This window comes from Cherax quadricarinatus, chromosome 14, assembly GCF_038502225.1.
Source record: "Cherax quadricarinatus isolate ZL_2023a chromosome 14, ASM3850222v1, whole genome shotgun sequence".
NCBI lineage: Eukaryota > Metazoa > Arthropoda > Malacostraca > Decapoda > Parastacidae > Cherax > Cherax quadricarinatus.
In genome coordinates, this window is record NC_091305.1 from 20,507,881 (window position 1) to 20,533,166 (window position 25,286).

The 25,286-nt window shown below is 39.8% G+C and overlaps 1 protein-coding gene across 2 annotated transcripts in view; it reads left to right on the forward strand.

Moving 5' to 3' along the window:
• Nucleotides 1-13,435: 13,435 nt before the first annotated feature.
• The window catches only part of LOC128698758 (UBX domain-containing protein 4-like), a 59,646-nt gene continuing 47,795 nt past the window's right edge, over nt 13,436-25,286 (forward strand). The window contains exons 1-4 of one of the 2 annotated variants that reach the window (XM_070084897.1): nt 13,436-13,541; nt 18,552-18,687; nt 19,409-19,543; nt 19,915-20,048. In XM_070084897.1, the coding sequence (XP_069940998.1) occupies nt 18,606-18,687; nt 19,409-19,543; nt 19,915-20,048 (351 nt within the window). In that variant the 5' untranslated portion in view covers nt 13,436-13,541; nt 18,552-18,605. The remainder of the gene's footprint in view (nt 13,542-18,551; nt 18,688-19,408; nt 19,544-19,914; nt 20,049-25,286) is intronic. The other variant, XM_070084898.1, reaches the window with a different exon arrangement.

Here is a 25,286-nt window from a genome sequence, read left to right on the forward strand (position 1 = left end):
GCTACCAGGTTCACTCTCATATCTTCAAGAACGTTATACATTTTCTTTTAAGCTATGTACGGATCCTACCTCAACTACTTGACTCTCTCTCTACACACACACACACACACACACATATATGTATATATATATATATATATATATATATATATATATATATATATATATATATATATATATATATATATATATATATATACATACATATATATATATATATATATATATATATATATATATATATATATATATATATATATATATATATATATATATATGTCGTGCCGAATATGTAACACTGGTCAATTAGCAAGAACTCATTTAAAATTACGTCCTTTCTAAAATTTTCTCTTATAAGTTTAATGATATATTTTTTCATTAATGTTAATGTAAAAAATTTTAATTTTGCTCCAAAAGAATCTTAGAAAACTTACCTAACCTTATTATAACAAGAATAATTTATTTTAGCCTAACCCAACTAAATATATTTTAGATTTGTTTACAATAATTTAATACTAAACAAACACAATGAAATATATTTTTTTCGTTAGGTTCAGAATGATTTTGGCGAAATTATTGCATACACAAATTTTCGCTTGTCCTATATGGCAAGATGAGCGTTGCTATTTAAGCCAAGATGGCAAGTTCTCCTTATTCGGCACGACATATATATATATATATATATATATATATATATATATATATATATATATACATATATAAACATATATATATATATATATATATATATATATATATATATATATATATATATATATATATATATATATACATATATATATATACATATATATACATATATATATATATATATATATATATATATATATATATATAGATATATAAAAATATATATATATATGTGTGTGTGTGTATATATATATATATGTCGTGCCGAATAGGCAGAACTTGCGATCTTGGCTTAAATAGTAACGCTCATCTTGCCATATAGGACAAACAAAAATTTGTGTATGCAATAATTTCGCCAAAATCATTCTGAACGTAACGAAAAAAATATATTTCTCTGTGTTTGTTTAGTATTAAATTATTGTAAACAAATATAAAATATATATAGTTGGTTTAGGCTAAAATAAATTGTTCTTGTTATAATAAGGTTAGGTAAGTTTTCTAAGATTCTTTTGGTGCAAAATTAAAATTTTTTACATTAACATTAATGAAAAAATATATCTTTCAACGTATAAGAGAAAATTTTAGAAAGGACTTAATTTTAAATGAGTTCTTGCTAATTGACCAGTTTTACATATTCGGCACGACATATACATATACATATATACATATATATATATATATATATACATATATATATATATATACATATATACATATACATATATATATAATATATATATATAAATATAATATATATATAAATATATATATTACCTGGAGTTTACCTGGAGAGAGTTTCGGGGGTCAACGCCCCCGCGGCCCGGTCTGTGACCAGGCCTCCTGGTGGATCAGCGCCTGATCAACCAGGCTGTTGCTGCTGGCTGCACGCAAACCAACGTACGAGCCACAGCCCGGCTGATCAGGAACTGACTTTAGGTGCTTGTCCAGTGCCAGCTTGAAGACTGCCAGGGGTCTGTTGGTAATCCCCCTTATGTGTGCTGGGAGGCAGTTGAACAGTCTCGGGCCCCTGACACTTATTGTATGGTCTCTTAACGTGCTAGTGACACCCCTGCTTTTCATTGGGGGGATGGTGCATCGTCTGCCAAGTCTTTTGCTTTCGTAGTGAGTGATTTTCGTGTGCAAGTTCGGTACTAGTCCCTCTAGGATTTTCCAGGTGTATATAATCATGTATCTCTCCCTCCTGCGTTCCAGGGAATACAGGTTTAGAAACCTCAAGCGCTCCCAGTAATTGAGGTGTTTTATCTCCGTTATGCGCGCCGTGAAAGTTCTCTGTACATTTTCTAGGTCGGCAATTTCACCTGCCTTGAAAGGTGCTGTTAGTGTGCAGCAATATTCCAGCCTAGATAGAACAAGTGACCTGAAGAGTGTCATCATGGGCTTGGCCTCCCTAGTTTTGAAGGTTCTCATTATCCATCCTGTCATTTTTCTAGCAGATGCGATTGATACAATGTTATGGTCCTTGAAGGTGAGATCCTCCGACATAATCACTCCCAGGTCTTTGACGTTGGTGTTTCGCTCTATTTTGTGGCCAGAATTTGTTTTGTACTCTGATGAAGATTTAATTTCCTCATGTTTACCATATCTGAGTAATTGAAATTTCTCATCGTTGAACTTCATATTGTTTTCTGCAGCCCACTGAAAGATTTGGTTGATGTCCGCCTGGAGCCTTGCAGTGTCTGCAATGGAAGACACTGTCATGCAGATTCGGGTGTCATCTGCAAAGGAAGACACGGTGCTGTGGCTGACATCCTTGTCTATGTCGGATATGAGGATGAGGAACAAGATGGGAGCTAGTACTGTGCCTTGTGGAACAGAGCTTTTCACCGTAGCTGCCTCGGACTTTACTCTGTTGACGACTACTCTCTGTGTTCTGTTAGTGAGGAAATTATAGATCCATCGACCGACTTTTCCTGTTATTCCTTTAGCGCGCATTTTGTGCGCTATTACGCCATGGTCACACTTGTCGAAGGCTTTTGCAAAGTCTGTATATATTACATCTGCATTCTTTTTGTCTTCTAGTGCATTTAGGACCTTGTCGTAGTGATCCAGTAGTTGAGACAGACAGGAGCGACCTGTTCTAAACCCATGTTGCCCTGGGTTGTGTAACTGATGGGTTTCTAGATGGGTGGTGATCTTGCTTCTTAGGACCCTTTCAAAGATTTTTATGATATGGGATGTTAGTGCTATTGGTCTGTAGTTCTTTGCTGTTGCTTTACTGCCTCCTTTGTGGAGTGGGGCTATGTCTGTTGTTTTTAGTAACTGAGGGACGACCCCCGTGTCCATGCTCCCTCTCCATAGGATGGAAAAGGCTCGTGATAGGGGCTTCTTGCAGTTCTTGATGAACACAGAGTTCCATGAGTCTGGCCCTGGGGCAGAGTGCATGGGCATGTCATTTATCGCCTGTTCGAAGTCATTTGGCGTCAGGATAACATCGGATAGGCTTGTGTTAATCAAATTTTGTGGCTCTCTCATAAAAAATTCATTTTGATCTTCGACTCTCAGTCTGGTTAGCGGCTTGCTAAAAACTGAGTCATATTGGGACTTGAGTAGCTCACTCATTTCCTTGCTGTCATCTGTGTAGGACCCATCTTGTTTAAGTAGGGGCCCAATACTGGGCGTTGTTCTCGATTTTGATTTGGCATAGGAGAAGAAATACTTTGGGTTTCTTTCGATTTCATTTATAGCTTTTAGTTCTTCCCGCGATTCCTGACTCCTAAAGGATTCTTTTAGCTTAAGTTCGATGCTTGCTATTTCTCTGACCAGTGTCTCCCTGCGCATTTCAGATATATTGACCTCTTTTAGCCGCTCTGTTATTCTTTTCCGTCGCCTGTAAAGGGAGCGCCTGTCTCTTTCTGTTTTACATCTACTCCTCCTTTTTCTTAGAGGAATAAGCCTTGTGCATACATCGAGTGCCACCGAGTTAATCTGTTCTAGGCATAAGTTGGGGTCTGTGTTGCTTAGTATATCTTCCCAGCTTATATCGGTTAGGACTTGGTTTACTTGGTCCCACTTTATGTTTTTGTTATTGAAGTTGAATTTGGTGAATGCTCCCTCGTGACTAATCTCATTATGTCGGTCTGGGGCTCCGCGCATACATGAGTGAACCTCAATTATGTTGTGATCTGAGTATATTGTTTTTGATATGGTGATATTTCTTATCAGATCATCATTGTTAGTGAAGATGAGGTCTAGTGTATTCTCCAGTCTAGTAGGCTCTATTATTTGATGGTTTAAATTGAATTTTGTGCAGAGATTTAAAAGCTCGTGTGAGTGTGAGTTTTCATCAGAGCTGCCTCCTGGTGTTATTACTGCAACAATATTATTTGCTATATTCCTCCATTTTAGGTGCCTTAAGTTGAAATCCCCCAGGAGCAAGATGTTGGGTGCAGGAGCTGGAAGGTTTTCCAGACAGTGGTCAATTTTTAACAGCTGTTCCTGGAATTGCTGGGATGTTGCATCCGGAGGCTTGTAGACTATCACAATGACTAGGTTTTGGTTCTCGACCTTTACTGCTAAAACTTCCACTACATCATTTGAGGCATTTAGCAGTTCTGTGCAAACAAGTGACTCTGCAATGTACAGGCCAACCCCCCCCCTTTTGCCTGTTCACTCTGTCACATCTGTATAGGTTGTAACCTGGGATCCATATTTCGTTGTCCAAGTGATCCTTTATGTGGGTCTCAGTGAAAGCCGCGAACATTGCATTTGCCTCTGCAAGCAGTCCACGGATGAAAGGTATTTTGTTGTTTGTTGCTGGCTTTAGACCCTGTATATTTGCAAAGAAGAATGTTATCGGACTGGTGGTATTGTTGGTACTGGGGGGGGATTTTTTTTCCGGCATTAGTATCTGTATCTGTTGGTTTGGAGTAGAGGCCATCGACTGTGGTTCCACTCCAGGAATGACTGGATTTGGTGTACGATTTCTGCCATTTCCTGCCAGTTTTTTTTCCTTCCTGACACTAAAAAACCTCTCCCTCTTGAGTGGCTGTGGCTACCCAGGTTTTCCCATGGCCTGGATGTTTTGTATCTTTTTGTCCCCTTTAGATGGTATGCCTGGCAATTTAAGTTATAGCACAGTCTTTCCTGTACTGAAGAGGTACACAGTTCAGGGTGAAAAAGCTTACAGGAAGGGAGTTTGCATTTTCCTGTTGTCATATGGGCATGTATAGTCTAAGTAATTTGTTAAGAAAAATGTCTGTCCAGTCATCAATACCATTGGCGGAGAAGGAGCTTATAAACCGTTGGTAGGAGAGGTGCAGCAGACATAGGTGGTGTCACATTTGTTCAATGTGGAAGTAGGTCGTGCCCAAGAATTAGGCAAGTGAAGAATTCCCAAGTATTAAGATCCCAAGAAGTTGCAGTGTCTGACAGGTTTGTAGATGAATGGGCACGACCTACTTCCACATTGAACAAATGTGACACCACCTATGTCTGCTGCATCTCTCCTGCCAACGGTTTATAAGCTCCTTCTCCGCAAGTATGCCGTATTCTATTCAAGATTGATGGACTGACCACATCGACTCAAGGTTGAGGGACTGATTACCTCATTCTCCTCCTGTTCTTCAAGATTCTCCTTTGTATGGACTGATGAAGCCACTGTGTGGCGAAACGTTTCCTCAATAAAGATACCCAAGAGTTGCACATGTGTCTAATTTATCAACATGTCGGTTCTCTGAACCATTCATCTACAAACTTTCTTACTACCAAGAGAAGACTTTAATACAATTAAAAATAAGCTCCATCTGAATTAATATAATACTTCACTTAGATGAAGTAGTTTATTTTTCATTAGCAACTTTATATTGTCATTTTGATTATTTTGCGAAGTTGTTGCTAACCAATTCATTCATTTATTAAAATATTCAAAAGTTTTAGGTAAATGCCGAGGAAAATTTATTTCGTTCCAAATCTTTTTAATGATCAACAAAGGCTGGCATTAAAGGTAAAGCTCATTTAATTGCTGCTGTTTATTTATTTTCGTTGATTTATTGTATTTGTTTTTTAAATCAATATTCTTATTTAATATTTATTGCAGTGGTCGATTTTCAGCTCGTAGTTGTGACTCTCCAACTGACCACTTGTGTTGCATATACATGTTTCAAACAATGTATGGATCTTCACTTGACCTCTTCACTGTCCAGGTCGTTTCACTTCCTGACCATTCTGAGGCTGAAGAAAAATTTCTCAGCATCCCTGTGACTCTGTGGTTTACCTTCAGTTATGTCCCCGTGTACCTGTTTCCAGTCTTTTTAATATCCTTTCCACTAAACAAATGTGTTATACAAAATATTTGCGGCTTCACTGTTATTTATGGAGTTAGAGAAAGCTAAACAGGTTTACGTATCTTTCTCATTTATGTACAAACGATGGTTATTCTCTCACTGGTATTCCTATATTAGCTCCCCTCAAGAAAGGTGCCTCGTTGCTAGTGAGAGGCTCTTGATCCGAGAAGTTGGAGAAGAGTGATTTCTTGTACAGCTAACAGTCATGTAACTATCATTTTTAAGCTGATCCTCACTTTAATGTTAATGTAAATAACTCAGTTTACCTTATTCTTAGGATAACATTTTATTGTTGCTGATATTCACACAGTTGAGTTACTTAGCTGTTTTAACTCTAAGGTTTAATGACACGAAATTACAAGGACCACACTGGAAATAAGTCACTTTGTCCGACTTTTTGAGTTATTCTACTTACTTTACACTATGTATGATAATTGTACTTAAGTGTACCTGTGTTAAATAAACTTACTTATCCCTCCCTCTCCTTGAATCGAACCTGATTGCCCTCCCATTTTGCTACGGGTTTAGTGCTACCTCGTGAATATAATTATAGTGATAATCTTTCATTAATCTTGAGTTTTAAATAAAACTGAATACAGAGTATATACGCCACTGGGTATATATATATATATATATATATATATATATATATATATATATATATATATATATATATATATATATATATATATATATATATATATATATACACTCATTGTTTATACGAGGTACCTAGTCTCAACAGATTAGATTTTGCCACCGAAGTGGCTAGTTTATTGTGCACCTCATACCCATCTTGTGGACGGTAGCGCGAGCGCATATGGATACACAAAAGGCCTAGGAACTAGGCCTCAAAGGGTTAACAGGACTACATATGGATTTATATCTAGATATCTATAGTTCACTTATCTGTTACAAGCAAATTTAGGAAATTTGCTTAGTATATCTGGTATCTTATTTTCATTAATAAGATATCTTGACATGTCACATAGGTTATTATACTGTCTGTCTCTGTATTCTTCAATAAGTGGACAATTAAGCACATAGTGTTCAAGACAGTGACCATATGCCTGACCACATAATTTACAATTAGTTTGATCATCATCTGTGTGTCTCCCAAACTGCCAGAAGTACTTGTAACCAAGCCTAAGTCTGGCCACTACATCAGTCAGTCTGTTCACATTGCACTTTGCTCCATAAACATACTTATCTACGTTCATGTTATCATAGTGGGTTATAGATCTACTCAGGCTTCTAACTGCATTCCTATAACAATCATTTTCGTTATTTACTTCTCTCCTAATATTATTCCTAATGCTAGACACAGTTATACCAAAGTTATATTCTACATTCTCCTTCTGGGTACTCTTCTTGGCTAACATATCAACTTTATCATGAAGGAGTTTACCTGGAGAGAGTTCCGGGGGTCAACGCCCCCGCGGCCCGGTCTGTGACCAGGCCTCCAATGTGTGATGGGATCCATAGCAATTGTACATTAATTCCTCAGCATTCGCTGCCTGACCACGGTAGAGTGCGGTTGTGCTCTGCACCCCTCTGCTGTTTCAGGCGAGCTACACCAGTTCGTCAACAGTCATTGAGTAGTGAGGACGTGTGCTGCTCATTTTCCAACATGGCGCTGCATAGCAACAGGCGCATCAACACTGTTTGCGTTGAGTTGACCCGTGGGGCTGTCACGGGAGCCACGATGGATTTGTTACTACCGGCGATTATCCGTGATACCTACGGTATCGCAAATGAAGAGATATGTGGTGTAGCACTTAATGGGACGACACGGATTTTCGTTAAAATGACGTCAGCAAATGTCTACGAAGCAGTGGTGGATAAGTATCAAGAGACCATTATAGCCGTCAATTCAGCTGTATCAGTACGTCTTCATGATGTATCAAGATACTACACATGGGTAAAAATCAAGAATGTGCCTTTTGAAGCGACTGATTTTGTTATAAAAGATGAACTACGTAATTATGGTACGGTTCATATGGCCTCTGCAGGTCGGTGGGCCGCTGGACCTTATGCTGGAAGTTTGGAGGGAACATATTCAGTCAAAATGACCTTACGCCACCCCATACCGTCCTATATTATGCTGCAAGCATTTCGAACTCAAGTATATGTGACATATGCGGGGCAACGTCGTACGTGTCGGCTGTGTGGGTCGTATGACCACATAGCGGCACAGTGTGGTAAGCGTCGTGGGAATCTCCAAATATCGCAACAGCAACAACCGGAAGAAGTCGAGGAAGTTGAGGGACGAGAACAGTCTTATGCTCACCCGTCTCGACAACGGACATCTTGGAGTGAAGAGGTAGAAAAAGCGCAGGAGAATGCTTTGGAGGATGCAAAACAGCGAGAAGAATCACCGTCACTGGACATAAATAAAGTATTGGAAGAGACTCTGCCCACTATGGGGGAAGAGGATGTAGCGGCGTCTTTAGTGAAGGCACTGGATGTTTTGTTAGACGAGTCGATCGTCAACCATGTGGAGGATCCAGGTGCAATTTTGGGATCGGTTGAACATCATGGTGAGGCGACGGATGGAAGCATTGAGTCTAGTGTGTCGCATGGTATGACGGTAAATGTAGCAGAAGTGGAGGTGCATCACGATAGTACTAAAGAAATCCCAATGCAGGTGGAGGGTAGGACGCGAAAGCGAACTGCGACCCCATCAGACTCAGACGACGTGCTTACTCCTGCCCAAAGGCCAGGAAAAAAGTCTTGGGCGGATGTACAGAGGACAGGGAACAGAGAATCCACGAAACAAGGGTTTATCAAGGTGGTTCCCAAAAAAGGGGGGAGGGATAGAGGTGGTGTAAAATGTATAAGTGAAAAGTCTATACCTAGAACGAAAGGAAAACCCCATTAATTGACTTTAAGGTTTTGACAATAAATATTAACGGTTTGAGATCTGAGCGGAAGCGAAAGTGGTTTAATGAATTTTTGGTGCGTCTAGATGTGGATGTGGTATTTATCCAAGAACACAATTACAGAATTGGATATGAGTTAGAAATGGATGGTTATGATGTGTATATGGAATATGCGACGAGGTTAAAAGGAGGCGTCGCCATTCTGGTAAAGGAAAATAGCCCGTTTGTAGTACGCCATAGTGAAAGGGGGGAGGGGAGAGTGATTAGGGTGGATGGTTTATGGGGTAGAGCACACATAAGTTTTGTATGTGTATATGGGCCGGCCGAGGGAGATGTACGACTTAAAACTCATTTTGTACAAGATGTATTAGTATATTATCTACGTAGTTTACCAAATGTAGCGATAATAGGGGGCGACTGGAATTGTGTAATACGACGAAAAGATGTGGAGCCTCGAGGAGCAGGTTGTTGCTTGGGATTCCTGGGAGATTTATTGACGAGTGTGGGTTTAATGGATGTGTGTGGGGGGGGTGGCATGGTGGAGCATACTTTTATTAGACGAGATTATGCGGCGAGATTGGATAGAATGTACGTGTCTAGTGCGGTTACAGTGCGGAGAGTGAATGTGATAAATGTGGTTTTTTCGGATCATAGAGGAGTTGTAATGGATGTAGATATTGAGGGTGTGCCTAGAAGGGGTCCATCTTTTTGGAAATTAAATGTAAAGTTATTGAAGAGGGAGGAAAGTCTTTTGTCTTTTGGGCATATGTGGGAACGCCTTGTGGTTGAAGCACCTAGAGATGTGGATTTGGTTAATTGGTGGGAAACGATAGCCAAAAAGCGAATTAAGGAATATTATATTAGTCAAGGAGTGAGATATAGTCAGTTACAATACGGTTTCCAACGATATTTAGAGGGGCAGTTGCGCGACTGCTATGTACAAGCGAATGCTAATTATCCTGTTATAGAAATTGAAAGAATTAAGGAGCAACTACGAAATTTACAAAACGAAAGGTTTGATGGGGAAAGGCTTAAGGGTGGAATCGAAGAGGTTTTGTGGGGAGATCGGCCGTCGGCGTGTGTGTTGAGGAATCAACACAGACGTCGCAAAGCAATGGAGTTAATGGGGTTGAATGTTCAGGTAGGTATGCAGGGGTATAGAGTGAATCAGGAGTTGACGACGACGGAGGGTATGAGTGGGTATATAGATGCATGGGTTAAATTGAAAACGCAAAGTGTTGGAATAAGTGAAATTGCATTGCAGTCAATCGGTAGGTTTGTGCAGTGTGAGCTGGAGGAGCATGATCGTTTGATGTTGGGAGGGCCGATAACGGAGTGTGAGACTTGGGAGGCTTTATCTGGGGCGCAATTGGGTAAGGCGCCAGGAATTGATGGGTTGCCCAGCGACTTTTATCTTCAAAATTGGAACGTTTTAAAGGGGTTTTTGGTACGTTTATTCAATATAATGAAGCGGGATGGGGTTTTAGGGGAACAACAAAGGTTGGCTGTGGTCGTCCTAGTTCCTAAAGGCGAGCCATTAACGGTTAAAGATTATCGTGCAATCTCGTTATTATGTGGTGACTATAAAATTTTTGGAAGGATCTTGGCTAACAGAATAAAAAAAGTCCTGGGCAGAGTGATTGACAAGGGACAATATGGGGTGCCGGGCAGGTCTATGTATGAAGGTCACGGTATGATTAGAAGTTTTATTGAAGAAAGAGTAAGATTAGGAAAGGGGGGGGTATTGGCTATAGATTGGGAGGCGGCATATGATAGTGTGGAACGGGAGACGTTATGGAAGATCATGAGATGGCAGGGGTTTGGTGCGGAAATTATATCATGGGCCAAATTAATGTATCAGGAGGCAACCTTGCGTGTGCAGGTGAATGGGAGGTTGGGAGATCGAATTCAGATGGGAAGGGGTTTGCGTCAAGGTTGTCCCCTTTCACAAATTTTTTTTGCTTGTTTTCAAGATCCCTTTTATAGAGGGATAAGGGTTTTATTGGAAGCAAAGGGGATGGGTAATGTAAGGGATGGGGGAGCGGGCATTGTTGGATATGTCGACGATACGACGATTTTGGTGAGAGAAAACATGGATTTGATTCGGGTAGAAACGTTAGTGAAAGTTTTTGAAAAAGCTACTGGCATGACGATCAACATGGGGAAAACAAAGTATATGAATCTTGGAAAAGGGTCACGTGAGGACGGAATGGTTGCTGAAAGGTGGAAAAGGGTGGACCAAATAAAGATATGTGGGATCGTTTATGTAAATGATTTCAAGTTAGCACAGCAAATAAATTCCGTGCGTATCGTTGACAGTGTTCTGAAGCGCCTCAGTGGTTTAAGAGCTGCTAATTTAAGTTTGCAACAAAGGGTGATTACAACGAATGTGCTATTATATAGTAAACTATGGCATGTTACGGTAATATTTCCGATACTTCGTTGTGAGTTAAAAAGGCTACAAAAAAGTGTTTTTAGATTCATTTGGGGAACAGGGAGCGAATGGTTAAGTAGAGCGGTTGTCACACTCCCGGTTGGCCGTGGAGGGCTGGGTCTTATAGATGTCGAAAAGAGGATAATAAGTATGTATTTAAAACATAGTTATAAGCGGGAGGGAGGGGTGAAAGGAGACGGTCTTCATAGAATACATCAGGATATGCGACGGTGGTGGGGGGGTAGGGAGTTCATGATAGGTGAGGCAATGTTACGGGTATTTATAAACGTGAGGGATCCTTTACATATTAAATTGAGAAATCTTGATAGGGCAGATGGTAAGGCTTTGGTAGCGGCGGTAGAAGGAGTATATCCGATGTATGATTGGCGTAATATTTGGGGGCGTTTAAACAAATTGCGTTTAAAACCTAAAGTCAGAGAAGTTATGTATAGATTTTTACATGGAATATTGCCGTCAGGAATGGTTTTATTCTATAAGAGAATACGAGAGGATGGGGAATGCAAGGATTGTGGAGGATTGGCGACTATTTATCATACGGTGTATTTTTGCGATTGTATTGAACTTATAAGGGTTTGGATGGGTAAGGTTTTAAGGTTAGTGGGGGGAGGGGGTTTGCAGGTCTTGAGAGTTTTAAGTTTAGATATAACTGGGGTGAATAAAAGGGTTGAGAATGCGATTGGGTATATGATTACGGATTATATATACATGATGTGGGCTATGAGGGAGGCGGACGTGCGTGCAAGAATTAATGCGTTGGCAGCAACTTTTTATAGGACACAGTGTAGGAATAAAGGGGTGTATGGAGGGAGATGGGAGAGAGATTTTAGTGAGGGTTATCGAAATTTCACATTAAGGGATTTATGGGATTTGCAAAATGGGTAAGGGGACACAACGGGCTATTTTCCTAGACTTGGGTGTGAGCATGGAGTGCTGTTTATAAGGATGTATAATTGAGTTTTGATATCTATGGGCAATATGGTTATTGCCCCGAGGGTTTCAGGAACTAAAAAGTTATCATTTAGAAATGTGTTGTACTACGATTGCATATTATCATTTATCATGCATAAATCATTTCAAGGACTTTATGATGAAAATTTTCAATGACTCAAATATGTTATAGGTGTCTTTAATGATTTTGATTCAAGTGTAATGTTTATAAAAAAAAAAAAAGTTTTTCCTAGCATAAGCTACTGGTTCTTATTTTGTTATATTTTATGCTGTGTTACAGTGTGCTTTTCAGTAATATTATATTACATGTAACTACTTGCATCATTTTTTCTTAGTTCCGCTGAGATGTAAAATTTCACATCGTAGTTTTGTTTTGTTATATTGGATGTTTTTATTGTGACTTTTAGTATTATCCCGTTTCCTTCTTTGTATCCTAAATACCTATGTATGTTAAGATCTTGTGATAATCGCCTAAATTAATGTTTGAGTATCGTGGTGCTCTGTTAAGCACCTGAGATCTTAGATTTAGTCTCTCATACGTGTGTGTTGACAGGCAGAAACCTCACCTATGTGTGCTTGTGTATGTGTGTCATTGTGCGTGTTTAGTTTTTTTTTATATCTCTTCTTTTATTGTACAATCTTTATAATTTCCAGTGTTTGATGTTTTGTATAAGTAACCTTGTTAGAGATGTTCTTTAACAAATAAAACAATATCACTGTAATGTATAGTGTTGAGTGTGAGTGTATATTCACTGTAATATACGGTGTGTTGTGTGTGAGAGTGTATTACCATTGTAATATACAGTGTGTTGGGTGTGTGTGTATTACCACTGTGCAGTATGGTATCAATATTAGGTTTCGGGTTAAGTGAAATTCTAGTGCAGTAAGCTTTTGTCGTGTATCTTTTAATATATTTCTGCTATTTGTATCGCACTGTTTTAAATAAAATATAAAAAAAAAAAAAAAATTCCTTTGTCTCTAATTTTTGAGTATCTATACCTGGCTCTAGTCTCAACAATGACGATTAAATACAATATTTTTCATATTGTATAAAGCAGGATTGCATCATACGGAATCGATATGTAAGCCTTACATCTAGGAAACTAACTTACCATTAACAAATAAATTTTGATAAAATATCAGAAGAATTATAATATAGTCGGTATACTGATAAACTGTTATTCTTTATTTAAAAAAATGCGAGATATTATAGTGAAGAAAGTGGTAGAGTGTGTGAGGGAGTATAACCGACCTCCGTGATGACAAGAGACGTGTAAGGCCGAGTCACCAGAAGTTTAGTAGGTAAGTTTATTTATAATTACACAAGGTTTAAGTGATTACAATTGTCTTATATAGTAACGTATGTGTAAATTACCCAGGATAACTCAAAAAAGTCAAGGTGACCTATATTCATTATCTTATTGTTAACAGCCTTTCTGTTAGATAGTCTAGAAATCAGACCTGATTATAACAGTAAAAAACAAAACAACTTTGTTACTCAACTGCATGAAAACCAGTTACAATAAAGAGCGATACAACAGGGATAAACTAAACTTGGTAGTTTACATCAACATTAAATAAGGAAACTCTGCTCGCTATAATAGGTACACGAATGTTAACCATACAAGAAATCACTGTCAGGTGAATGCTTTTCATATAGCAGTACACCTTTCCAATAAAAACCAGTACTTAATAAATAACTGACAATGGTTAATTGTAAATTTGCAAGCATCCAATGTCAGGGTCCCAGCAGAAATCAATCAGCTTGACTTTTATTTGATTACCCTGCGTATTCCCATAACATGTATGTGCCCTTAAAATCATTGTAAAAAATTAATGCAAAAATCTAAACTTTTTTCAGAATTTGTTGCAGATTAGTTACCTCATCTTTAATAAAAAGTTGCTTGCATTTTAAAAATATTAGCCTTAGTTAAGTTTTTAAATACTGTTTACTGTATACTCAGGTGTTTTTGTGTAAACTCGCCATTATTAAGTGTGTTGTTCAATGGAAATGTTTAAATTTAGCATTTATGGGAAAAGACCTGTTTGGTTATATAACCTAATATAACCCAGCCTAAGCTAACTGGCTGTTTTACAGCTGGTCTAGGATAAGTTACAATTGGTTGGGTTGCGATGCACTGTTATTCAGTTTACTTATCAAAATTAAGCCTCTTTCCTATTTGTCCAAAGTAACTGTTTCCATTGCAAAACCTATTTAATAAAAAAGAATTTACACAAATGATATTCTTTGTTTTGCATATCACCTGGAGAAGATATTTACTCAATAAATAGCTATTTTTTTCCCCTTGGAATGGATAGCATGGATGATATTTATAATATGAAAGATTAGCAGATCTCTCTCCCAGGAAAAAAGTAGAAAATGACCAGTTAAAGTCTTGAGGCATTCATATACCAGTGGACCTTCAGAGGTGAAATATCCATAGATTGCTTAGTATGTTTAAGCTCACTGGAAATAAGTCGCATTGTGTGTGGACAGAGACACTTATTGTTATGACATTCATTGAAGGACATGTATTGTCACGAGTGGCTTCTTCAGTCCTAACTCAGAGACAGCTAAAGCAAGAGACATACATAGTGAGATAGGGTCATGTGAAGTAGGGTAGATAGGGTGATAGCAATGTCCAGGTTGGGCAACAACTATTTTTGCCAAATGGAAATGTTGAAGCTGCCTGATTTTTTGTGGGATGGTCTTTGAGGTTGCTTTTAAGATAGCTTCCTAGCATCTTCATGTGCATGGGTCATACTTGCAGATAACTAGAATAACTCAATCACCAGTGGAGTTGTATTTGTGATGCAATAGGAAATACAGTATGTAGGTGAAATGGCAAGGTCCTTCTTAACTGAGTTTGTGAACATAAGTAAGCTTGCAGAAGCTTACAAGGACAGTTTGAAGTTGGGTGAGGCTATGCTAGTTATCTGCAAAAGTAACCTGTGCAGACAAAAAATGCTTGAAAGCTACCTTAATAGTAATTCCCAACACTACAGGGGTGATGATTCCCAGAACTATTAACACATAAGCCATCCGAAATGCTGTGCTTAACTGGGTTTTCTGCATGCACAACTAAATGTTGCCCATCTCTTTACAAACATTGTATCATGCTTAAATGAAATATTATTATCTTACAAAAATTAGCCAGCTTTAGTATCTCCAAATAATTGGCAAGTAACTAGACCAACTTGGATGCTATCATCATGTGATGCCAACCAATGCATATCATCATCTTGTTTTCCTACTCAGTTTCACTTGACCCCATCTCACTGTATATGTCTGTCATTTTTGCTTCCTCTGTATTAGGGCCAAAGAATCCACTCGTGGTAAAACATTTCCTTTAATAAATGTTGAAACTGCAAATTCAGAATGTTACTCTGTGATATCACAATACCTTTTATAACCACTCTTTATTTGGCTGTCCTTGGTTAAATTCAACATAATTTACAATGTGGTGTAAATCCCTTGTAAAAGTTTAAAACACTGGGATAATGATAGGTGTTTAGTACTGTCAGTTTTAATTCTAATTTATTGACTGATAGCCCTTCAAGGGGTGTCTTGTGCTGATGAAGAGCTCTTGCTCTAAGGAATTAGAGCTACACTTTCCTTTGGATCAAAACTGATTACCTTCAGTTTTTCAGGCACTGTATGAACCCCTGCATGTTTAGTACTTCTCTAAACATAATATACAATAATAATAATAATGCAGGTTGACCATCACTAATCCATCATTTAGGGTGCCAGATTAGTGATTTTGATGGATTACAGAATGGTTAGGTTAAAATACACTTACCCTAACGGCGATATTAATACATCGGCAATTTCACCCACTTTACGCCTATTTTTGACCCATTCTATTGTTCCAGTCTACCAGACTTATAGCTATTTTGCTGGTATTCCTTCTATTCTTTTGAATACAAGAAACTGCCCATTTACCTATTTCAACTACCTAATAGTCAGAAATTGGTAATTTGACCATTTTCACATAAATTTCAAGAGATGCCAATTTCAAAATAAGGTCCAGAATAAACAGTGCAGATATTCCTGGCACTAAAATAACATTTTCTCTGTTCATTAGTCACGTCTTCAGGCCACTTTCATATTACGCTTGCTTTCCATTTTGAATTTTTATTCACAAAAAATAGAAGTGCAGATTACTGCATTGTTGTAATGTACTATAAATAATGTCAACCCATTCATGACTGCGTATTAGACTGGCCAGTTGGACGTGTATTGGATGGTAACGTCATTTGTTTACTCTTGAACATTGGCAAAAATTGAATGTTTCCGCTACTTTGAGCTCAATTTTAAGGTACTTTTCGGCTTGAAACCAATCAAAATTACATATATTTCTGTAATATATTTTCCATTCTATCAAATGATGCCAAAAAAAATGAGAATACAACCATACAAAACCATTCGAAAATACACAACAAAGTCGCTGTTTTACACCAAAAGCACTGTCGCCGTTTTTTTTCATTATGCACTGCATGCTGAAGGATTTTTTTTTATATAGTGCACACTTACGACACAGACCTATTCTCTCGTATGTAGGCCCAACAGAATCCTTGGCTTCATATCTAGAAGTATAAATAAGGGAAGTCCTCAGATCGTTGTTCAACTCTGTACATATCCTTGGATAGGTCTTATTTAGATTATGCTGCACAGTTCTGGTTACCGTATTACAGAATGGATATAAATGTACTGGAAAACATACAGAGGAGGATGACAAAGTTGATCCCATGTATCAGAAATCTTCCCTATGAGGATAGACTGAGGGGCCCTGAATCTGCACTCTCTCTAAAGGCATAGAATTAGAGGGGACATGATTAAGGTGTATAAATGGAAAACGGGAATAAATAAAGGGGATGTAAATAGCGTGCTGAAAATTTCCAGCCAAGACATGACTCGCAGCAGTGGTTTCAAGTTGGAAAAATTCAGATTCGGGAAGGATATAGGAAAGCACTGGTTTGGTAATAGAGTTGTGGATGAGTGGAGCAAACTCCCGAGTACAGTTGTAGAGGCTAAAACATTGTGTAGTTTTAAAAATAAGTTAGATAAATACATGAGTGGGTGTGGGTGGGTGTGAGTTGGACCTGACTAGTTACTAGATCTGATGCCTTGCTCCTTCCTTAAGTGGAAGTAACCTGACTAGGTGGGTCATTGGGCTAATCTGGGGGTGGGGTGGGGGGTGACATGGACCTGCTTTGCAAGGCTCAGTAGGCCTGCTGCAGTGTTCCTTCCTTATTAGGTTCTTAAATTTACCAGTCACGGCTTATCTGAACGTGCTTAGCTCATGGCGACCGACAGTGGCTTCTAAGCTACCTTATCTTTTATGGACAATGTACGGTGCGTGTGCACTACACAACGAGAAACATTTCTTTTATTCATTGGAACCATGACTAGGGCTAAAAGTGAGCAGGTTATAACAATAAATGGAGAAAAAGAAATTGAAAAGACATATGCAGCAAGTAGCACCACCAAACAGCAGCGGCAGGCTGGTGTGGTGACCCTGGAAATTTGAAATTATGATAGAAATTAGTGCCAGATTACTGATGGAACTGGATTACTGATCGCTGGATTAGTGATGGCCAACCTGTACTTGTGACTTATGAGCTTTGTTCATAATAACTTTTAATTTTTGTATATTTTTATGTAAAATCAAACTGTAACTTAAGCTTATTTGGTTAGAATAGAATAAAGGTTTCCTTGAATATAACTATAAGAGTTTTTTTGTTGGCTATCCTTGTTGAAATCATCATCGTTGCTTATGTTGCATCAGTGTATGTTCAGTGCATGATAAATGTATAATGATAACCTGAAATAAATATCAGTTATGATTTTAGTACCTAACTTTCAGTGTGAATTTGACAAACCCAATTATATAAAATATTATCAACATGTCATGTTCAGTAAGAGCTTGTACACAATTGGTGTCTGAAAAAAAAAAAAACTAAAGTTATCACTTATTCAGGTTCCATTCCACCCCCCTCGCCCTCATTTTCAAAAACTTAATTAAAGTTACTTAATATACCAAATATTCATACTACTGTGCATGTTATATATTCAACGATTAGATTGTCCTGTCTGTTAGCAAGCATGCAGAATTTACCACCAATGTCGTCACTGCTCTGACACGCTTAATTTATCTTTCCTCCTTGCTGACAGCTCCACCTTAGACTCCACCTTTGACTTTTTGACAGCAGCAGATTTATTACACAAACTTGGATAATACTTCCTTTAGCACCTCACACTGCCCTTACTAACTCTACTAAAAAAATTTATTTGGATAATATCAACAGATATAGAGCCGTGTTCTTATGTGTGGAGGCCCATATAAATAACTGCAAGCAAGAATGAAGTGGTTTGAAGGAAACATTCCAGAGGCCATTAGCGCTGCCAAATCAAGGAATGCCATTTTTGTAGTATATGTACATGGTAAGTTTCCATATTGTAACATTTATCTACAGATTTCTCCCTCTCTGTGTTTACAAGTTCAATATTGTGTACAGTAACATATTAAATTTAGATATTAGAGATCCTAATAAGATCCCTGAGGTCTGAAGACTTCTGTTCAAAAATTAATATATTTCTCAGTGACACATTAACTGTTAAGTTGCACTCTTGTTAAAAAAAAAAAACTGATGGTATTTTTTCAATTGATCCCTCTTTCATAAGCATCATTTTAGAAGTAAGGTGGATGGTGCTGAATCTTCCTCAAGCATTTCAGCAAATCTGTTATTCCTATATGTAACTTTAGATATTATGCCCCTATACCGATTGATGCCAGTGAAGGGCTTTTGATCCAAAGACGACCATGACTGGGCTCCAGGAGTAGAAAGACTCTTGGAACTTGTCAATTGTATACCAAAGGTATCCTCCCCTTCCTTAGATTGAATCTGCTTGCTCTCCATTTTCCCATTAAGTGTATGACCCCTACTGGTCTAGAGCTGTACCCTGATTATAACAACAGTAATAGTAATAATAAACTCTAACATCTCTAAAAAATTCACATTCATTTGCAATAAAAAAAACAAGTCTTGGAAAACAGATTAGAAATAATAGAAGAAACCTTTTTGTGTATTAGCTTTCACAAATTTTATTTGTTGCCATAAATTTAACTTAGAGCAATCTCATTTATTCAAAATTCAAATTTCAGATTCTTCAGAAGCTTCCAAAACTACAGATGAAGCCTTAGGACAGAAAGATATATCATCTGCACTGGGTTCTGACAATTTTGTAGCAATACAATTAGAAAATGGTACTGAAGGTGCTAAACAATTCTCCCAGATCTGTATCCTTTTTATTATTAGCTATCCACAGTACAGATACTTTATGCTTTTTTTTTTTTTCAAAGCTTTTCCAACGATATCTTGAGAAAGCCTCTTTGCGTCAACTTAGCGATTTAATATTGTCATTCAGCAAGGCTTCCTATTGAAATAGGTCAGTGCAACCCTCTGAATATTTTGGGAACTCTATAAATGTGTGCTGGAGCATCTAAGTTGAGTAGTCATGCCTCTGATCCTGTATTTAATTGCAGTTTGAGTTGGCTTCTTTTGAATTCATTGTATTTATTGAGACAGTTTGTATGAAAATCTCCTATGATCACATAATTACCAGATGTTTAGTAACAAAATTATTTGACTATCCTTAACCTCGTCTAAGATCCATTAGTGCTGGTTCCGTCCCTGTTTTTTATTAGTGGCCAAACAGGAATACCCCTTGAGGTGCTTGGAGGCCCACTTACTGTTGATAATTTGCAACTAAAACTCAAAAACTTGGCCCCAAGCCTTGAACAGGTAAGTGAAATTTTGGCACCCTAATAAAAATTTTATCTAGTTGTAATTATTCACTACTATGTATATACCCATCAAGTGTTTATCCCTATATGTATTACTGAGTCTAAAAGGAAATTAAATTTTTTTTTTATTTTATTCAGTGTCCTCCATGTTAAGTTTATACAGGTCCGCCATCACAAATCCGGCAATCAGACATCCGGTTCCATCAGTTATTCGGCACTAATTTTGGCTAGCATAACTTCAAATTTCCAGGGTCATCACACCGACCTGCTGTTACTGTTTGGTGGTGCTACTTGCTGCACAAATCATTCCAATTTCTTTTTCTCCATTTATAACTTGCTTACTTTTAGCCTTGGCCATGGTTCTAACGAATAAAAGAAATGCTTCTCGTGTAAAGCACCGACACAGTACATTGTCTATTAGAGATAAGGTGGCCTTGAAGCCACTGTCGGTTGCTGTGAGCTCAGTCTTGTGATGCAGGGGAATATGCTTTATTATTATGCTAATATCAACACAACAGCTTATTTGCCTATCACAATTGACCTGATATGACATAATAAAGAATATAAATAACATAACATGTTAAATATTCAAGAATGAATAATATTTGGCATAATACCGAGCAGTTCGACGGAGGTATGAAGAGGATATGGGATACGAGTACAATTTTATCCTTGTCTTCCTCTTCAAGGGGGGCTCCTTGGCATGGTGAAGAGGCTCTTGGTCTGAGGAATTAGACCTGTCGGTCTACTTCCTCAGACCGAACCTAATTACCCCCCAATCCCCCGTTCCCTATCCCATCCTCCCCTTTTTCCTTTCCTCCTCCTCCTCCCCACCCCTCCCTTTTGCCCTTCCTTTTTGGCCCTTTTTTTTTTTTTTTTACCCACAGGCACGCTAGTTCCTAGGTAGGGGAAAGGGTACCGGGGTCCATCCCATTCCGTTGAGGTTCTTGGCGGTGGCGTAGTTTGCCGTGGAATCTGGATTGCCTGGGGATGTCCTGATCCCTCTCCGGTATCCCGGAGGGTGGCTTTGGGTGTCTCTCGGGCGACGGGTGTATCTCTGGAAGCCAACTTTCGGATTCCGGGGGTGGTGGCCGAAGGAGGTATGCTTTGTGGCGGATTTCCGGCCGCCCTCTCTTTTGTCCACCGAGGTAGCTCGGCAAATGTGAGGTTGCTATCCCGGATTGCCGGTTTACTGGCATGATGGGTAGGGTATGGCACGGGTTCCATGCTGCATCTGCGCTACTTGTGGTGCTGAGGTCCTCTTGGGCGCGGAGGGAGATTTCTGGCCCTTTCATTCCTCCTAGGAACTATCCCTCCCCGGTCCCCCCTTTTTTTATTCTTTTTTTTTATTTTTATTTTTATTTTCTTTCTTTTTTTTCTTAAAAACAAAAAGAAAGAAGTAACCTAACCATGGCAGCCCTAGTCCATGAACCTGCTACCCCCGGGCCCCTTCTTGATACCGCACCCCGTTCTGACCCCGCCTCGTCTTTGGACCACTCTTCGGACACTCCTCATGCCTCTGTACCTCTTGCCGGTGCTGTTTCCTCACCCGCTTCAGGTACTGAGGCCTCGACTGACTCCTTCGATTTATCTGACCTTCGCTCTCCTCTGACTATGCTTCCGGCCTCTCCCTCTACGGTGCGGCAATTTTCGAATCGCCGGCCCGTTCCACGTCGGACCAACTCTGGTCCCACGCCTAAACGACAACGACAATTACCTGCTGATGATACTTCTCCATCTTCTCGTTCTTCTCAGAAAAGATCGACACGTCCTTCACTACCTTTCCACGCTCAGTTTCAGACTGCACAGTGGACTAAATTCTTCACTTTATGACCGATTTCCTGTACTGCCTATCTTTCTGACCACAGCATTGGCAAGGCACTCCTACGCCATGTTGGTAAAGATATTTCTTTTCATGCTCTTAAGAGCGGTACGCTCATCGTCACCGTACAGAATGCTACCCAGGCTCATGAGCTTTCTCGTCTTTCCCATATCGATATTGTTCCTGTAACTATTGAAAAGCATCATTCCCTCAATTCTTGTAGTGGTACCATCATTCTGCCCCATACCATAGTTCAACAAAATTTCCAGACATGTGGCACTGACATTCTTGAACAGCTGGAACTCCAAGATCTCCCAATCCTCAAGGTAGACACTTACGTTCTTCCTGCCCGCGGGCGGAGACGATACCCTAGCAATGTGGCTCGTTTAACTTTTGACAGCCATGAACTCCCATCCTCAGTTTATGTAGCAGGACATTGGTTACAAGTTCGAAAGGTGATCCCTACACCGCAACAGTGTAGAAATTGCTGGCGATTTGGCCATCCAGCGAAATATTGCAGATCTATCGCCGAATGCCCAGTCTGTGGTGCCGATGACCATTCTAATACGTCTTGCAATCGACCTCCCTCTTGCCTTAATTGTCATGAGGCTCACCCTTCGTACTCTCGCCGTTGTCAAGTCTACTTAAACGAGCGGGAAATCCGTTACCTCAAAGAGGCAGAAGGTCTCCCTTATGCCATGGCAGTTTCTCATCTCCGCCTCCAAGGGAGACTACCTCGTGTTTCTTATTCCCGTGTTTCAAAACGTCCCCCCACTTCTGGTATCCCATCTTCTGCACCCACCTCTGTGGTTACCTCTCCCATAGTCACTCCTGTAGCTAATTCTTTTGCTGTCCTCGGCTCAGACGTCCCTACTTCAACGTCTCAGTCTGATCTTGCTTCTTCGTGTTCTCTCTCACAAGCCTCAGTAGCGACAAGATCTCGTATGACACCTCCTCCCAATCGTCCCTCTACTTCTCAAAAGTCAAAAAAAGGTCCGTTAACACCTCCTACCCATCTTCCACCTCCTCATTTTAACTTCCCTGTCTCTGTACCTGGTTCTCCCCCTCTCACTGGCTCTGTTACAAGTGTAGAGGTTCACCCTCCTCCTCGTACTGTACCTTCCTCCTCTGTTCCCTCCCAAGTTTCTTCCTCTTCGGCCACCTCCCAGGTTTCTGCCTCTTCTGTCTCCTTCCACGCTTCTCCAGTTCCCTCCACCCTTCCGTCCCCCCCTACCTTGGTACAGTCCATTACAGTTCCAATCTTTACTCATCCTCCCCCTACCATTTCCAATATTGTCTCCCATACGACGTCTCTGAATTCTGAAACACTTGAAGCAATCTCTGAATGTATTGCAGAGACCAAACCATCAATGGACACTGATCCACCCTCCGCTCCTTCTCTCTCCTCTACTCCATCTGCACAACTCCTTTCTTCACAGCGCACCGTTCCTTCGCTGCTTGAACGTTTTCCACTGCCTCCGCATGTGGACTTTTCTAACCCCTCTAGTCCATAGGAACCCTTACCTGCGGATTTCAGGTATCTTTATCATTGCCAATCATGGTTTATTTACAGTGGAATATACGCGGCCTCAGGGGTAATCGGGGTGAGCTTCAGATGTTACTCTCCCAGTTTTCCCCTGTTGGTGTTTGCTTACAGGAACCAAAATTACACTCTGCTGTTATCTCTCCCATCTCAGGCTATAATTTATTGTATTCTTCAGATCCTTTTCCTGATGGGACCTTTAATGAAAGTGCCCTTCTTCTACGCACTGATATTCCGTACCATCAGCTATTTGTTCGTACTTCGCTGCATTACACAGCAGCCCGTATCCACTTGCATAGGTGGTATACGCTCTGTTCTTTATATCTCTCTCTCCTTCTCGGGCATTATCTATTCCGGATATTGCCTTTCTTGTTTCGTCATTACCACCACCGATTCTGTTACTTGGTGATTTTAATGCCCACCATTTCCTCTGGGGGGGGTCTCACTGTGATTCCCGTGGCATTCAGTTAGAGGCTTTTCTTGCCACCCACCCCCTCCATGTTTTAAATACAGGTACTCGCACCCATTTTGAACCTCGGACTCACACTCTCTCTTGCATCGATCTATCAGTCTGCTCTTCCTCCGCCGCATTAGACTTCACTTGGTCTGTTCTTCCAGACTTACATGACAGCGATCATTTCCCAATCATTCTTACTTCCCCTTCATATTCACCACCTCTTCGCATCCCACGCTGGCAATTTGATCAGGCAAATTGGAACCTTTACTCACGCCTAACTGTTTTTAGAGAGGTTCCTTCTTCGTCCTCCATCGATGAGCTTTTACACCTCTTCTCGTCCTCCGTTTTAACCGCAGCTTCTCATTCTATACCCCAAACTTCGGGCAGGCATTCTCAGAAATGCGTGCCTTGGTGGTCTCCTGCTTGTGCTCGTGCAGTACGTTTGAAATGCACTGCATGGGGCAGGTACCGGTACAATAGAACCACAGAGAGACTTCTTGAATTTAAGCAGAAGCGTGCGATCGCTCGCCGTTTCATCCGTGACACTAAACGCACTTGCTGGCGAGATTGTCTCCACCATCTCTGCTTCCTCTGAGTGCAGTCTGGAAAAAAGTACGAAAACAGAGTGGTAAATATTCTCCTGACCCGGCTCCTGTTCTGCGGGTTGCCGGTGTTGATATAGCAAACCCACTAGATGTTGCCAATGAAATTGGCAATCATCTGGTCCGTATTTCTCAGGGACTCCATCTATGCCCCTCATTTCTTTCCTCAAAGTCTGCCAGAGAGTTAGCACCCTTGGACTTTTCTTCTCTCAGAGAAGAACAGTATAATGTGCCTTTTACACTTCAAGAACTGGAGGCAACACTCTCAGCTTGCCGATCATCGGCAGCTGGGCCCGACGACATTCATATTCGTATGCTACAACATTTACATCAGTCAGCCCTTGCAGTCCTATTACGCCTTTACAATATTATTTGGTCACAAGGAGTTCTTCCACAGCTGTGGAAATCCGCCATTGTTCTCCCTTTCCGCAAACCAGGCACTACGGGACATGAAACCTCCCACTATCGTCCCATTGCTCTTACCAGTGCAGTTTGCAAAGTGATGGAATGCCTAGTAAATGGACGTTTAGTGTGGTATTTAGAGACACACAACAGTCTCTCCACTCGTCAATATGGCTTTCGTAAGGGACGTTCTACCATAGACCCCTTACTACGCTTGGATACGTATGTTCGTAATGCCTTTGCGAATAACCACTCAGTTATTGCCATATTTTTTGACCTTGAGAAGGCATATGACACAACTTGGAGGTATAATATTTTAGCCCAAGCCCACTCCTTAGGCCTTCGAGGCAATCTACCATCCTTCCTTAAGAACCTTTTAACTGACAGGCATTTCCGTGTTCAGGTTAATA